Source organism: Oncorhynchus mykiss, chromosome 31 (assembly GCF_013265735.2).
Source record: "Oncorhynchus mykiss isolate Arlee chromosome 31, USDA_OmykA_1.1, whole genome shotgun sequence".
Lineage (NCBI taxonomy): Eukaryota > Metazoa > Chordata > Actinopteri > Salmoniformes > Salmonidae > Oncorhynchus > Oncorhynchus mykiss.
In genome coordinates, this window is record NC_050571.1 from 42,628,928 (window position 1) to 42,646,121 (window position 17,194).

At 42.9% G+C, this 17,194-nt stretch overlaps 1 protein-coding gene across 7 annotated transcripts in view; it reads right to left on the bottom strand.

Moving 5' to 3' along the window:
- Positions 1-17,194, bottom strand: part of LOC110505192 (protein diaphanous homolog 2) — a 648,044-nt gene that overhangs the window by 289,024 nt on the left and 341,826 nt on the right. For all 7 annotated transcript variants that reach the window (XM_021584239.2, XM_021584242.2, XM_036969763.1 and 4 more), the window contains 2 exons: positions 16,465-16,563; positions 2,077-2,171 (listed from right to left, as the gene is read on the bottom strand). In XM_021584239.2, the coding sequence (XP_021439914.2) occupies positions 2,077-2,171; positions 16,465-16,563 (194 nt within the window). The remainder of the gene's footprint in view (positions 1-2,076; positions 2,172-16,464; positions 16,564-17,194) is intronic.

Below are 17,194 nucleotides of genomic sequence, written 5' to 3' on the forward strand. Positions count from 1 at the left end.
CTGGGGGCCGATATCTCCTTGACTGCAGTGTGAAGGAGGGCTGGACTGAACTCTTCTCACTCTACCCTTTGACCTTTGCTGGAAGCGAAGCGAGAGGCAGAGAGAAATCCCCCTCCACAGAGAACCACTCTGTACCTAACACATCTCTTAAACCCTTTCTCCCATCTATATGAGAGGGCTCATTAGGATCTAACCATCACGTTCCCTTTCCGCTTATAGCAACCTCATAGCATCATCCACATCATCATCCTACACTGGCTCTAAAGGTGCATCATGGTGGTGTGTTTGTGTGCAGCCATGTGTGTGTAAATGGCCAATGTGTGCGGTGGAGAGCTGAGTAGAGAAGGAGACCACACTCAGGGCTGAGTCATCCCAGCGGTAGGCTCGCTCTTCCCACTCTGAATCAACCTGCATCCATACCTCCCCCGACACCTCTCCTCTCATGGCTTACCAACTTCTTAGATTCCAAGTCACCTCTCCATTCCACAAGTCTGCCCGGCGACAACACATAAGGGATATTACTGTTTCCCACGTCTGTACTTAGGCCTTGGTGAGTCGTCGAGTGTTCAAGTGAGGGAACAGTACAGTGTGGCTGTTTGACCCGGCCATATATTTGTATGTGGAACAGGGATCGGGAACGACAATGGAATAGGATGGGATATGGCCGGGGTTCTGTTGACAGATTAATCTCCCCTCGACGGAAAGGCTGAATGTGGAAAAAGGTCATCACGTTAGCTTCCCTATGCCTCTGCAAAGCGGCGGTGGGGTTTGAGCCGTTTGGCTTTAACGCAGGCCCTGTGCTCTGCCAGATTGCGAGCCAATTAAAGGTTATCAGAGCTCAAAATAACAGTATTGCAGGGGCGGCTGACGGTCAGAGTGAGAACATCTAAATAAAAATATTTGTAACGAGTGCGCTGAGAGTCGGGAAGCAAGTTCAGGGAGTGAGTTTTTTAATAAATACAAGAAACAACGAACATGAAACACAAAGAATGCACCGACATGAAAACAGAGTCAATAACACCTGAGGAAAGAACCAAGGGGAGTGACACATATAGGGAAGATAATCAAGGAGGCGATGGAGACCAGGTGAGTGTCAGGAGGCACAGGTGCGCGAGACGATGGTGACAGGTGTGCGGGATAATCAGCAGCCTGATGACCTAGAGGCCGGAGAGGGGGTATACGTGACAACATTTCAACGGCGCCACACTTTCCTACTGTCGTTGAAGAGCCTCAGAGCTTAGTAGTGACCTTCTGTGGTGCTGTGTGTGTTTACTACTAAACCATAAGGATAAAGGACAAATAAAATACATATCTACAGGGTAATTGATCTATTTTTCTGAGTGAGAAAGGCCTACATACTGGTTGCGTTCCAGTCAAGACTGAGAGAACGTACAGTTCACTGCACAGGAACAATAGGAATGATACCCTCTAGTGGTCTAGCTCACAGAGACACATACACTGCCAAGCTTACATGGAAATGTGCTCCTTTTTAATTCACTCCCCCCCCCCCCTTTCTATACGCCTACTACTTAACATTAGACAGAAACACAAAAAAGGAAACAGGGCTGCGGGAGAGAAGTAATAAAAGGATAGGGCGGGCGATGTCAATGCAGATTGCACCTCTTGTGCCAAGCCAACGCAGCTCTACCTCAAACGAGCCGCCCCATTCATAATTATTCCGTTCTCCCTGACAAGGAATACAGAAGCATTGTGTAAATAGGGTACCTCAAGCTGGATCATCAATCATGGCATAAGAGAAAGGGCAGGGGAAAGGAGGGTGGAGTTGGAGGGAGTTTTGCCAAGCCCTGTCCCACACCATCTATTATGAGTGTATGAATAGGAGGTCCCTATGGTGTGGAAGAATGGGGTGATGCTGACGTGTTCCAAAAAAAATTAGATGGGGTCACCAGGCTACCTATCACACATTAAAACACAAAGGTGCATCTTGACGGACTACAATTGCCGAGCACACACACATACATACAGACACACATGTGCCCACAGTTCACACACATCCACATGCATATGCACGCACATGCGCACACCCAAGGGGGTCAGACGGTAGGTTGGACTGACCTGGATCAGTGATTCGCTCAGCCTCTCTTCGTCCACCTCCAGCACAATGTCCCGGATCTCTTCATAAGGCAGCCGGAATGAGCCCAGGAAAATTGCTGTTGTGATATAGAAAGGGAAGACAAGTCATTTTCCTCTTATTTTTTGTATTAGACCGGGAGGTTCAAAAGAGTGATTTCACCACACATTGGCCCCTCAGAAAAAACGAACCCAGAGCAAACTTGTCTCTTAGAAAAGTAATACACTTTCAGCTCTTTGATCGGATTGTTAGTGAAAACAAACATTTGTGCACCAATTACCAGATAATGACTTGATGTGTCAATCTCCTAACCTTTGGTTAAACCACAGATTCAACATTCAACATAAGGACATAATCTCAGTAATGCCAAGTGGGTCTGGTGTGGTCAAGAGCATCGGCCCGGCTACATCTTAGCTAGGTTTCCAGTGAGAACGAGTGTTCTGAGAGTTAGATGGATGCGAAGACAATGATTATTTATAGGCAGGCATTCTCAGCGGACACCCCAGGCTCCAGGTGGGTCTGGAGGATGCTCTCAAGGGGAATTTGGACATTTTGGCTGGTAGGCTGGTATGGGTGGGAGTTACCAGCGGAGGTCTGGTAATGAGTGTCTTCACAGAACTGCTACAGCAGGCCCCTCTTCTCTAGGGTTGCACAATTCTGGTTGCATTACCAAATTCCTAGGATTTTCAGAACCAGGATTCCTGGAAAACCTGGGAATTTGGGGAGTTACTATACATTTGCAAGTCTACTCTGATCCATAATTATTGGAAAACAAATATAATAACTTAACTTAATATCTCTCATATTATGCTCCCAAGTAAATGTCAGCCCAAAAATGAAGCTAAAACAGAACAGACATGTTTCCAAAGATACATATCCAAAGGGAATGTTTTGGCAGTAAGATTGTGTGATGAGTGAAAATGAAACACATATTATGAATTAAACACCTACTATGAATAAAGCTAACAATGAACACAACACACTTAATATCTGCTGCTAATAAAAAAAAAGTAGGGTGTTTTGTGGCATGAGGAGCAATGCAAAACAAATTCCATAACTCAAGAGGCCGGATAATGAGTCAAAGGTGTAACATCTGCTTCCAGCTCACACCCTCAAATAGGCACAGTTGAAGTCAGAAGTTTGCATACACTTAGGTTGGAGTCATTAAAACTCGTTTTTCAACCACTCCACAAATTCCTTGTAAACAAACTATAGTTTTCGCAAGACGGTTAGGATATCTACTTTGTGCATGACACAATTTTTCCAACAATTGTTTACAGACAGATTATTTCACTTATAATTAATGGTATCACAATTCCAGTGGGTCAGACGTTTACATACACTAAGTTCACTGTGCCTTTAAACAGCTTGGAAAACTCCAGAAAATTATGTAATGGCTTTAGAAGCATCTGATAGGCTAATTGACATCATTTGAGTCAATTGGAGGTGTACCTGTGGATGTATTTCAAGGCCTACCTTCAAACTCAGTGCCTCTTTGCTTGACATCATGGGAAAATCAAAAGAAATCCACCAAGACCTAAGAAAATAAATTGAAAACCTCCACAAGTCTGGTTTATCCTTGGGAGAAATTTCCAAACGCCTGAAGGTACCACGTTCATCTGTACAAACAATTGTACGCAAGCATAAACACCATGGGACCCGCAGCCGTCATACAGCTCAGGAAGGAGACGCGTTCTGTCTCCTAGAGATGAACATACTTTGGTGCGAAAAGTACTCTGGTCTGATGAAACAAAAATATAACTGTTTGGCCATCATGACCATCGTCATGTTTGGAGGAAAAATGGGGAGGCTTGCAAGCCGAAAACATCATCCCAACCGTGAAGCACGGGGGTGGCAGCATCATGTTGTGGGGGTGCTTCACAAAATACAGTCATCGCCAAAAGTTTTGAGAATGACACAAATATTAATTTCCACAAAGTTTGTTGCTTCAGTGTCTTTAGATATTTTTGTCAGATGTTACTATGGAATACTGAAGTAAAATCACAAACATGTAATAAGTGTCAAAGGCTTTTATTGACAATTACATGAAGTTGATACAAAGAGTCAATATGTGCAGTGTTGACCCTTCTTTTTCCAAGACCTCTGCAATCTGCCCTGGCATGCTGTCAATTAACTTCTGGGCCACATCCTGACTGATGGCACCCCATTCTTGCATAATACATGCTTGGAGTTTGTCAGAATTTGTGGGTTTTTGTTTGTCCACCCACCTTTTCAGGATTGACCACAAGTTCTCAATGGAATTAAGGTCTGGGGTGTTTCCTGGCCATGGACCCAAAATATAGATGTTTTGTTCCCTGAGTCACTTTTGCCTTATGGCAAGGTGCTCCATCATGCTGGAAAAGGCATTGTTCGTCACCAAACTGTTCCTTTGATGATTGGGAGAAGTTGCTCTCGGAGAATGTGTTGGTACCATTCTTTATTCATGGCTGTGTTCTTAGGCAAAGTTGTGAGTGAGCAAATGGGTCTTTCAAATGGACAATGACCCCAAGCATACTTCCAAAGTTGTGGAAAAATGGCTTAAAGACAAGGTATTGGAGTGGCCACCACAAAGCCCTTACCTCAAGCCCATAGAAAAATTGTGGGCAGAACTGAAAAAGCGTGTGCGAGCAAGGAGGCCTACAAACCTGACTCAGTTACACCAACTCTGTCAGAAGGAATGGGCTAAAATTCATCCAGCTTATTGTGGGAAGCTTGTGGAAGGCTAACCGAAACGTTTGACCCAAGTTAATCAATTTAAGGCAATGCTGCCAAATAGTAATTTAGTGAATGTAAACTTCTGACCCACTGGGAATTTGATGAAAGAAAAAAATCTGAAATAAATCACTCTCTAATATTATTCTCACATTTCACATTCTTAAAATAAAGTGGTGATCCTAATTGACCTAAAACAGGGACTTTTTACTATGATTAAATGTCAGGAATTTGGCTACGGTGTATGTAAACTTCCAACTTCAACTGTCGATCCCCTGAACGCAGCTCACTTTCCAGCCCACTTTCCAGCTCACACTCTCAAACACCTAGGTCCCCTGAACGCAGCTCACTCTCCAGATACCAATCAACTGAATTATAATCACCTGTTCACACACCTGTATGTCATTATCACACACTATTTAGTTCAGTTCTTTGCACCCAATCAATGTGAGGTTTTGTAACACACGTCTTTCAGAGCTCTGGGTTTCCCGCGAGTTACTCCTCCCGTGTATGATAGTTGTTGCCTGCCTCACTAATGATGCCTTTTGCCTGTTCCCTGCCTGTACTTTAACCTGTCGGATTTCCTGTTAACTACCTATTGCCTGATCTCCCGGATTACACTACTAGTCTTCTCCCTGCCTGTATTGTTGCCCTTTTTGGACCTCCTATGTATTACCTTCTGCCTGCCTCTGGACCCAGTTGCGTGCCTCCTCTTGTGGTCCTCTTCAATAAACACCTGCTGCGCCCTGTGCTTGAAACCAGCTCTCTGTCTCGCCTTGTGTTCATGAGAAAAGGTTCTCAAAGTATGTTTTGAATTGTCAACTGTGGGAAGTTTAACAACTTGCATGAGAGTATTAAACACATTTGCTGTTACATTTTAATTGGTGGAAGATAAAAGTTTCAACTCATCTGTTGCATCATTAGCATAATTTACACTCTTGCTATGAGTGAGCTATTTGACTTGCCTTTCAACAAGTCTCGCCATGACAGATGCACACAAGAATTTAGCTCCAGTCTCACTCCAGTCTCGTCGTTGGATTCCTACTATATTAATCAACAATCCCAAAAACTTTAAATGGCTCTGAAAAACAATGAAGACATTATATAAAGGTTGGCAAAGAGATCAGATGTTGATGATGAGTGGAGGGAGGGAATATGAAGAACAATTGAAGAACCACAACAAATATGATGTTACTGTACAAACACAACATCTATTAATACAATAATTTAGCCTGATCATTATCCTCCTTTGTCAAAGTGTACAATGTTAAAGCACAGGCTAAATAAACTTGTCTCGTGTCAAAATGGGTCTGTAGAGTTCCCTGTGGACAACCGCTGAAGAGAAAAGCAAAGCATAAGTCAGTAGTTCCATGTGTGTATGTTATGCTGCCAGATCACTATGTACTGTATGGGGTGAAGGCTGACTCCATTTCCAGCATAGCATGCCTGACCCGATTCCCATCCAGTGCTTTTCTCATCTCACTTCATAGATGCTTCCAAAATGGCACCCTATTCTCCCTATTCTCGTTAGCACACTACTTTTGAGTCATTTTCACCCTGGTCAAAGGAAGTGCACTGTATAGACAATAGGGTGCCACTTGGGAGATATCAGCACAGATGGGGTGACAGAGTAAGAACCCCCACTCATGTCTATTGTTACAGCTGGGCTGCTTCCCACTGCTCCACACCCAGTCCCCAGGTTACAGTTAGACATAAATAGTATTGTTTCACAGCACAAATATTGCTTAAGCAGTCATTGAGGACAGAGGAGATCATTATATTTGGACTCGGAGGATATTGAGAAACCTGGAGGGGGATGTAGGTGGTTAGTGTTAGTCAGAGACTGCTCACAGGACTTAGTGGGCTTGAAAATAATTCCTCATCCCAGTCATCATTTCACAACTTCCATTCGCAACATCAATTTCCAGTCAGTGTCCAGCTAGCTAAGAGAGGGAAAACCACCACCGCTGTTAGTTGAGTACATAGAACAGAGCCATATTCCTGAGGGGATGAGTGGGCGTGTGAGTGTGTAAGTATGCAATCAGCCACTCGAAAATCATCATGGTTCCATTGTCACATAGCCAATAAGAAGTACATACTGTAACCCTCTCTCACATACACTTAGGCAGACAAGCACATTTGTATTTGTATTTATTATGGATCCTCAGTAGTATCATTAGCTTCCATGGGTCCAGCAAAATGAAGGCAGTTTATACAATTTTAAAACATTACAATACATACACAGATTTCACAGCAGTGTGCCCTCAGGCCCATGCTCCACCACTACCACATATCTACAGTACTAAATCCATGTGTATGTATAGTGTGTATGTTATCGTCTGTGTGTGTATATGTGTATGCATGCATGTGTCTGTGCCAATGTTTGTGTTGCTTCACAGTCCCCACTGTACCATAAGGTGTTTTTTTATCTGTTTTTTACATCTATTTGTACTGCTTGCGTCAGTTACTTGATGTGAAATAGAGTTACACATAGTCATGGCTCTATGTAGTGCTGTGTGCCTCCCATAGTCTGTTCTGGACTTGGGAACTGGGAAGAGACCTCGTGTGGCATATCTTGTGGGGTATGCATGGGTGTCCGAGCTGTGTGCCAGTAGTTTAGACAGACAGCTTGGTGCATTCAACATGTCAATACCTATCCTAACTAAAAGTAGTGATGAAGTCAATATCTCCTCCACTTTCAGCCAGGAGAGATTGACATGCACATTATTCATATTAGCTCTCTGTGTATATCCAAGGGTCAGCTGTCCTGCCCTGTTCTGAGCCAATTGCAATTTTCCTAGGTACTTTTTTGTGGCACCTGACCACATGCCTGAACAGTAGTCAAGGTGTGACAAAACTAGAGCCTGTAAAGACCTGCCTTGTTGACAGTGTTGTTAAGAAGGCAGAGCATTACTTTATTATAGACAGACTTCTCCCCATCTTAGCTACTACTGCATCAATATGTTTTGACCATGACAGTTTACAATCTAGTGTTACTCCAAGCAGTTTAGTCATCTCAACTTGCTCAATTTCCATATAATGTATTACAAGATTTGGTTGAGGGTTAGGGTTTAGTGAGTGTTTTGTTCCAAATACAAATACTTTTAGTTTAATAAATATTTAGGGCTAACTTATTATTTGCCACCCACTCTGAAACTAAATGCAGCTCTTTGTTGAGTGTTGCAATCATTTCAGTTACTGTGGTAGATTATGTCTATAATGTTGAGTCATCTGCATACATAGAAACTCTGGCTTTACTTAAAGTCAGTGGCATATTGTTAGTAAAAATTGAAAAATGTAAGGGGCCTAAACAGCTACCCTGGGGAATTCCAGATTCAAACTGGATTATATTTGATAGGCTTCCATTAAAGAACACCCTCTGTGTTCTATTAGACAAGTAACTCTTTATCCACATTATAGCAGGGGGTGTAAAGCCCTAACACAAATTTTTCCAGCAGCAGACTATGATCAATAATGGCAAAAGCTGCACTGAAGTCTAACAACACATCCCCCACAATCATTTTATCATCAATTTATCATGATTTCAGAAAATCATCAGTCATTTGTGTAAGTGATGTGCTTGTTGACTGTCCTTCCCTATAGAGCATGCTGAAATCCTGTTGTCAATTTGCTTACTGTAAAATAGATTTGTATCTGGTCAAACACAATTTATTTTTACTTTTTTTGCCTGGTAACAGGCTGATTGGTCGGCTATTTGAGACAGTAAAGGGGGCTTTACTATTCTTGGGAAGCGGAATGACTTTAGCTTCCCTCCAGGCCTGAGGGCACACACTCTCTAATAGGCTTAAATTGAAGATGTGGCAAATAGGAGTGGCAATATTGTCTGCTATTATCCTCAGTAATTTTAAAACTAGATTGTCAGTCACTGTTGGCTTGTCAGTGTTGATAGACAGCAATAATTTTTTCACCTCTTACACAATGACTTTATGGAATTCAAAAGTACAATTATTGTCTTTCATAATTTGGTACAATATACTTTGATGTGTAGTGTCAGCGTTTGATGCTGGCATGTCATACATCTGATTCAATGAATGAAGGAGCCGAGTTGGCTTTTTTCCCCAAAATTTCATTTACGGTGCCCCAAAGCTAATTACTATCATTATTTATCTTTGTTTCATAGTGTAGTTTATTTATATTTAGTATAGTCACATTATTTCTTAACTTCTTCGATATAGGGGGCGCTCTTTTAATTTTTGGATAAAAAAACATTCCTGTTTTAAACAAGATATTTTGTCACGAAAATATGTTTGACTATGCATATCATTGACAGCTTTGGAAAGAAAACACTCTGACGTTTCCAAAACTGCAAAGATATTATCTGTGAGTGCCACAGAACTGATGCTACAGGCGAAACCAAGATGAAATTTCAAACAGGAAATGCCCCAGATTTTGAAGGCACTGTGTTCCAGTGTCTCCTTATATGGCTGTGAATACGCAAGGAATGAGCCTACACTTTCTGTCGTTTCCCCAAGGTGTCTGCAGCATTGTGGCATATTTGTAGGCATATCATTGGAAGATTGACCATAAGAGACTACATTTACCAGGTGCTCGCTTGGTGTCCTCCGTTGCAATTATTGTGTAATCTCCAGCTGCGTGTATTTTTCCATTTGCTTCAGAGGAGAAACCCAACTGCCACGAATGACTTATCATCGAATAGATATGTGAAAAACACCTTGAGGATTGATTCTAAACAATGTTTGCCATGTTTCTGTCGATATTATGGAGTTAATTTGGAAAAAAGTTTGGCGTTGTAATGACTGAATTTTCAGGTTTTTTTCTTAGCCAAACGTGATGAACAAAACGGAGCAATTTCTCCTACACAAATAATATTTTTGGAAAAACTGAACATTTGCTATCTAACTGAGAGTCTCCTCATTGAAAACATCCGAAGTTCTTCAAAGGTAAATTATTTTATTTGAATGCTTTTCTTGTTTTTGTGAAAATGTTGCCTGCTGAATGCTAGGCTTAATGCTATGCTAGCTATCAATACTCTTACACAAATGCTTGTGTAGCTATGGTTGAAAAGCATATTTTGAAAATCTGAGATGACAGTGTTGTTAACAAAAGGCTAAGCTTGTGAGCCAATATATTTATTTCATTTCATTTGCGATTTTCATGAATAGTTAACGTTGCGTTATGGTAATGAGCTTGAGGCTATGATTACGCTCCCGGATACGGGATTGCTCGACGCAAGAAGTTAATTTGCAGTACAAATATATGAATGAGCGAAGGCCGAACGGCATAGGCAAGATGAGATGGTATAGAATACAGTATATGCATATGAGATAAGTAATGTAGGGTATGTAAACATTATATAAAGTGTCATTGTTTAAAGTGGCTAGTGATACATTTATTACATACATTTTTAATTATTAAAGTGGCTAGAGATGAGTCAGTATGTTGGCAGCAGCAACTCAATGTTAGTGATTGCTGTTTAACATTCTGATGGCCTTGAGATAGAAGCTGTTTTTCAGTCTCTCGGTCCCCACTTTGATGCACCTGTACTGACCTCGCCTTCTGGATGATAGCAGGGTGAACAGGCAGTTGCTCAGGTGGTTGTTGTCCTTGATTATCTCTTTGGCCTTCCTGTGACATCAGGTGATGTAGGTGTCCTGGAGGGCAGGTAGTTTGCCCCTGGTGATGCGTTGTACAGACCTCCCTACCCTCTGGAGAGCCTTACGGTTGTGGGCGGAGCAGTTGCCGTACCAGGCGGTGATACAGCCCGACAGGATGCTCTCGATTGTGCATCTGTAAAAGTGTGTTTTTGGTGACAAGCCAAATTTCTTCAGCCTCCTGAGGTTGAAGAGGCACTGCTGCGCCTTCTTCACCATGTTGTCTATGTGTGTGGACCATTTCAGTTTGTCCGTGATGTGTACGCCGAGGAACTTAAAACTTTCCACCTTCTCCATTACTGGGCGGGGTCGTGACCCAGGGTCTCGAGTTTGGAGGGTACTATTGTGTTAAATGCTGAGCCGTAGTCGATGAACAGCATTCTTACATAGGTATTCTTCTTGTCAAGATGGGTTAGCGCAGTCTGCAGTGGTATTGCGATTGCATCGTCTGTGGACCTATTGGGACGGTAAACAAATTGGAGTGGGTCTAGGGTGTCAGGTAGGGTGGAGGTGACATGGTCCTTGACTAGTCTCTCAAAGCACTTCATGATGACGGAAGTGAGTGCTACGGGGCGGTAGTCATTTAGCTCAGTTACCTTAGCTTTCCTGGGAACAGGAACAATGGTGGCCCTCTTGAAGCATGTGGGAACAGTAGACTGGGATAAGGATTGATTGAATATGTCCCTAAACACACCAGCCAGCTGGTCTGCACATGCTATGAGGACGTGGCTGGGGATGCCGTCTGGGTTGGCAGCCTTGAGAGGGTTAACACATGCCCAGCTACAATAAATGCAGTCTCAGGATATGTGGTTTCCAGTTTACATAGTCAAATGAAGTTCTTTCAGGGCCGTCAATGTGTCTGATTGGGGCGGGATATACATGACTGTGATTATAATCGAAGAGAATTCTCTTGGTAGATAATGCGGTCGGCATTTGATTGTAAGGGATTCTAGGTCAGGTGAACAAAAGGACTTGAGTTCCTGTATGTTGTTATGATCACACAACGTCTCGCTAATCATAAGGCATACACCCCCGCCCTTCTTCTTACCAGAGAGATGTTTGTTTCTGTCGGCGGGATGCGTGAAGAAGCCGGTGGCTGTACCGACTCTGATGATGTATCCCGAGTGAGCCATGTTTCCATGAAATAAATAACGTTACAATCTCGGATTGGGAGACTCATCAGAGGTAGACTTACTCATGTTATTTACATTGGAACTGATAGAGCAGGGTGAGCTGCATAAAGTGGTCTTCCTACTATTGCACACTACCTCAGTGCTAACAGTGTACCTCTGGTTTATAGGCTCATGATTACTGATTACAATAGCTGTAGGATAAACAGATGTATTCGGAGCAATTAGGAGTACATACATTACATTACTTACATTGTGTTTGCCAATGCCCCTAAGATAATTTATATTTGATGCAGCATTATGATGACTCATTGTCACAATGGTAGGGATTTACTGAGCTGGTCTTGGATCATTTACCAGTCATTGTTTGGACGCAGCCTTGAAATGTGTGGACAGAGTCCAGGAGCCAAGATGATTTGGATGGACTCAGTCATTCCTGTAGAGTATCTTCTCCAGCAGAGCTACGGTAGTCTTTTAGCCAGATGTGTAATGCCAGCAGTCTGCTGAATCTTTCACACCCGCGGCCCAACAATGGTAGTGGACATCAAAATGATAGTTTAATGCTAATAGCAGTTCTTTAAAATCAATTTTGGAAGCAGCATTGTTATGTCATGTCCTCATGTTCCTGGGTAGCACATGGTTTTCTCGCCACTCGCCTTCTTCGACTTCCACGGCGAGTGACATACCTCCATGGCTGGTTGGTTGGGTCGAGATCAGCTCCATTCTCCAGGGAAGGGGAAGACCCCTTCGAGGATGGAACCCTGCCTAGCACCGGCCAGTCTGGCTGTGGAAAGCCGACATGGTGGCAAAACTCCCACAAGATCAGAGTGGTGTCCGGCTACTGGGGCGTGGGTTCCCCAGTAGCTTATGTAGGTTTGCCACGTCCTTGCTAAAAGTAGCTAAGAGTAGCTGTAGTCCTCTGCAAGCAAGCAAGGACCACATTGTCCCGGTACACAGCAAAGTAAACGCAGCTCCTGCAACGTTGAAAACGTTCAAGAGCGGCCTTCATTTGAGACCGCCGAGCAAGCTAGGCTAGCTGGGGTTTTGTATCTCTCCCCCTATACTGAATCTGGCAGGATAGCAGGTTTCAGTTTTGGCAGGTTCAGGTTTCAGTTTCGATGTTCGACAGCGTTCAACAACAACAAAAGTATGTCTGATGACGTCAGAGTGCATTAATCTTAGTACACACAAGCCAAAACATACACAGATATGCATAAGAAAACACACACACACACAATTGTAGTGTGTGCACTACTTTATATATTTTTGTACCAATTGAGAACGTTGGGCTAATTCCCTGAGACCTGGATCTTCTCTGGAAAATCATTATTTTAGTATGTTTGGGGTTTACTGCCAGGGCCCAGGTCTGGCAGTACTGCTCTAGCAGGTCCACGCTCTGCTGTAGGCCATGTGCTGTGGGTGACAGCAGGCATAGGTAATCTGCGAAGAATAGGCATTTAACTTCTGAATTGTGGAGACTAACACCAGGGGCTGAGGATTTTTCTAGAATAGTGGCCAATTTGTTGATACAAATATTGAAGAGTGCAGGGCTCAAATTACAACCCTGATGAAGGCCCTGCCGCTGGTTAAAGAATTATGTTATTTTCTTGCCCAATTGTAATGCTGCACGTATTGCCAGTACACATTTTTTTATTTAATTATGCCATATGTTTTACCCCCTACACCACTTTCAATAACTTTGTAGAACAGTCCTGTATGCCAAATAGAATCAAATGCGTGTTGGAAGTCGATAAAGCAAGCGTATATTTTGGTATTATTTTGGTGGACATGTTTATCTATCAGGGTGTGTAGGGTGTAAATATGATCAGTTGTGCAATGTTTTGGTATAAATCCAATGGCTTTTACTTAAGATATTGTGCTTATTAAGGAAGTTTAGAACTCTTATATTTATAATACTACAGAAAACCTCCCCCAAGTTACTGTTCACACAAATGCCTCTGTAATTGTTAGGGTCAAATTTGTCTCTGTTTTTAAAGATTGGGGTTGAGTCCTTGATCCCAGATGTCAGGGAAATAACCTACATTCAGGATTCATTCTACATAACCTACATTAAACAGTTTTAATATAGCCAATTGAAATTTTGCACAAGTGAGTTTGAGCATCTCATTTAGGATGCCATCAGGTCAGCATGCTTTTTAACATTTGAGAGCCTGAAGTTTCTTATAGAGCTCCTGGTCAGTAATTGGGGAGTCCAATGGATTTTGATTGTCCTTTAAAGCTTTTTCTAATCCATTCAACTTCTCATGAATTTGGCGTTGTTCTGCGTTTGTGTCAATTTGATCTCTCTCTCTCTCTCTCTCTCTCTCTCTCTCTCTCTCTCTCTCTCTCTCTCTCTCTCTCTCTCTCTCTCTCTCATATTGAAGGGGCATTAGAGGTTGAAGGGTAGTGGCTGAGTGACTGTGGATGACTGGAGGCGAATGGAGGAGCTGTGTAATGGCACATGTTCCCCCAAGTCGTCACTGTGCCATACCGGAGGTGAGATCCCCTACCCTTGTCGTCATCGCTTCCTGCCAAATATGAGACCCATCTGCTGTGGTGATAATCAAACATGGCAGGAACACTAGTTGTCGTCGTCACCCTCCCACTCACACACTCCCACATACACACTCCCACATACACACTCACACACATGCGAATACACTCTCACACACACACACACACACACACACACACACACACACACACACACACACTCACACACACACACACACACACACACACACACACACACACACACACACACACACACACACACAGAAACAGACAGGCACACACACCCCTTACACCCACACAAGTGAGGTTCTCGGCCCCATACCCAACACCAAAACCCGCTTTATTGCCTCCTGACGAAATCATTGATATGTTCATCACAAAGGAACAGTGACAATATGAATCAATACTTAATACTGTACCTCATTGTCAACACAACTGCTATCAGTCAGAGAGAGTAGGAGGAAATGAGAGGGGGGTTGGGGATAAGTTGCTATTTCTGGGATTTCATCTCCCCCGGTTTTGACATACAAGTTTAGCCCCCACTTGTTCCCCCCCCCCAACAGCTCCCTGTAGATTTAAAGTATCTCCCCCCATAAATATATTCATCTTGTGTTGATGTATTCTGTTTCAGATCTGGTAAAAACAACAAACAGGGATAGACAAGGGAAGAAGTGGAGTTTAGGTGACCTGATATTTTAGCATTTAAAGCATGCATATTGCATGAGGTGTTATCAGAGGTATTGCATATCTAAGGTAGGGGATATCTAGGGTAAACGCCATAATAAATTGCATTCTCATGCTCCCCTCATCAATCTCAGAGAAAATATGTCATGGCCACCCCTCTCCATGGATAATGAATTCATCCGCACACTTTGTGAAGGCAGGGATGGAGGATTCACAAAGATGGAAAATGGGGGGACTGGGAGCTGTCAAAGTGACAGAGGGTTCCCCTGGGGAGGGTATAAGCCACCTATCGATAACCGATATCTGGCAAGAGCTGATAAGCAAGTTTGGGAAAAGCCAGCCTATAGCCTTCCATCTCATATAGCCTGGAATCCAAACGGAATATCCTTATGTCACAACCTGATCTGTTTCACCTTGTGAGAGTGACTCCACCCCCCTCCAGGTGTCGCCTATCTTCCCCATTATCCCCTGTGTATTTATACCTGTGTTCTCTGTTTGTCCGTTGCCAGTTTGTCTTGTTTGCTTTTCCCAGTCTCTCTTTTTCTCGCCCTCCTGGTTTTGACCTTTGGCTGTCCTGACTGAGCCTGCCTGCCTGACCACTCTGCCTGCCCCTGACCCTGAGCTTTGCCCCACCTCTGGATTGTTGACCTCTGCCTACCCTGAGCCTGCCTGCCGTTCGGTACCATTGCCCCACCTCTGGTTTACTGACACCTGCCTGCCTTGACCTGTCAATTGCCTGCCCTTGTTGGAATATTAAACCATTGCCAAATCAATGTGTCTGCATCTGGGTTTTACCTTCATTCCTGAAACATCCAATTTCACTACAGAAGTGAAGTCAACAGAACAACTAAAATATATTCAGCATGGATTCCAGGCTATGAGAATTTGGGCTATGCTACCATGACAAAGTTCAACTGGAATCCAAACTGAATATTGCTCCATTGCACTGATTAAGTTTGGTCAAACAATATAAAAAAATAGCTGGTATTTATCATGTGATACAGGAAGAAGTCTAAATGTTCACAGGTCAGAGGTGGAGAGAGATACGGTGATGGCGTTGCTCGCAGCATATGGTCCACACCTGCTGCTAGGGATGATGACAACATAAACGCCCGGCTTTGTCTCTTGGTCCTGTTATGCGTTGATTTTACAAATGGTATCAGAGGGGGCTGGGACTTAATCCATTTGTAGCAGTGATGACCCCCAGCCTATTGCCAAGAAAACACTTACCCATGGCTCAGGTAAAACAATATACGTGTTAAATGCATTAGAAATGTTTGTAGGGTATGCAAATGTGTGTAATCATGACACTAAGAACATTTGTCATCATAAGCATGTAAATTGGTTGACAGTCCCAAAGCGCAATAATGCTATAGGAGTTGCATGACACGTGTACTCTTAATGTAATATGTGTTTATAAAACACACTGTGCCCCATAGGGGGCTGAATGCAAACATGCTAGTAGGTATTGACCGTCCAAAAGCGCAATAGCCCTATGAGCTGAGTTATATGACACAGGTACTCTGAATGTAACATGTATTTGTAAAACGCACCTTGCCCAATTGAGCCAAAATTCTAGTAGCTAATAGCGTCAAATTATGTTTTGATGACCAATTTTCACAATTCGATTATACCGTTCCTGGCACATAGGGAGAACGGGTTCTCAGATGGACAAGACTTGTATAAAGGGGCAACTTACACAAATTCTGTGCCGTCTTGCCGTCCAAGATTCGCAGCTCCTTCGCCTTTTTCTTGAATTGGGTCATCCTGGCATCTGTCTCATCCACCTCCTTTTTCACTGTAGAAGGAATAGAAGGGATGCATATTCAATTGTGATGAACATAACTGGTGTATGGAAAGTGCAAGCATGTCTGGGACCCATAAGCAATGAGGAAATGTTTTCTTTAGTTTATATCTTTAACTCACATTTTTTTTTTTTCATAATGACCGTTATTCAGAGTTTCTTTACAAAACATACGCTAACTGTATATTAAGAGCACCCAAGGTGACAATACATATGAGACCTGTTCACATATGGAGAAACATCAATAGACAAAGGGGTGTTTAACGGAGTAAATAAGTGATGAAAGGACCTTTAACCCAACACAGGAACACACCCATCCGACCAATCGAAACCAAGTGAAGAGACTAGACGTCGGCATGGCCGATTAATAAGGGACGATTTCAAGTTTTCAAAACAATTGGTAATCGGCATTTTTGGATGCCAATTATGGCTGATTACATTGCACTCCACGAGGAGACTGCGTGGCAGGCTGACCACCTGTTACGCGAGTGCAGCAAGGAGCCAAGGTAAGTTGCTAGCTAGCATTAAACTTATCTTGTAAAAAACAATCAATCTTAACATAATCACTAGTTAACTACACATGGTTGATGATATTACTACAACTACTACTAGTACTACTACTACT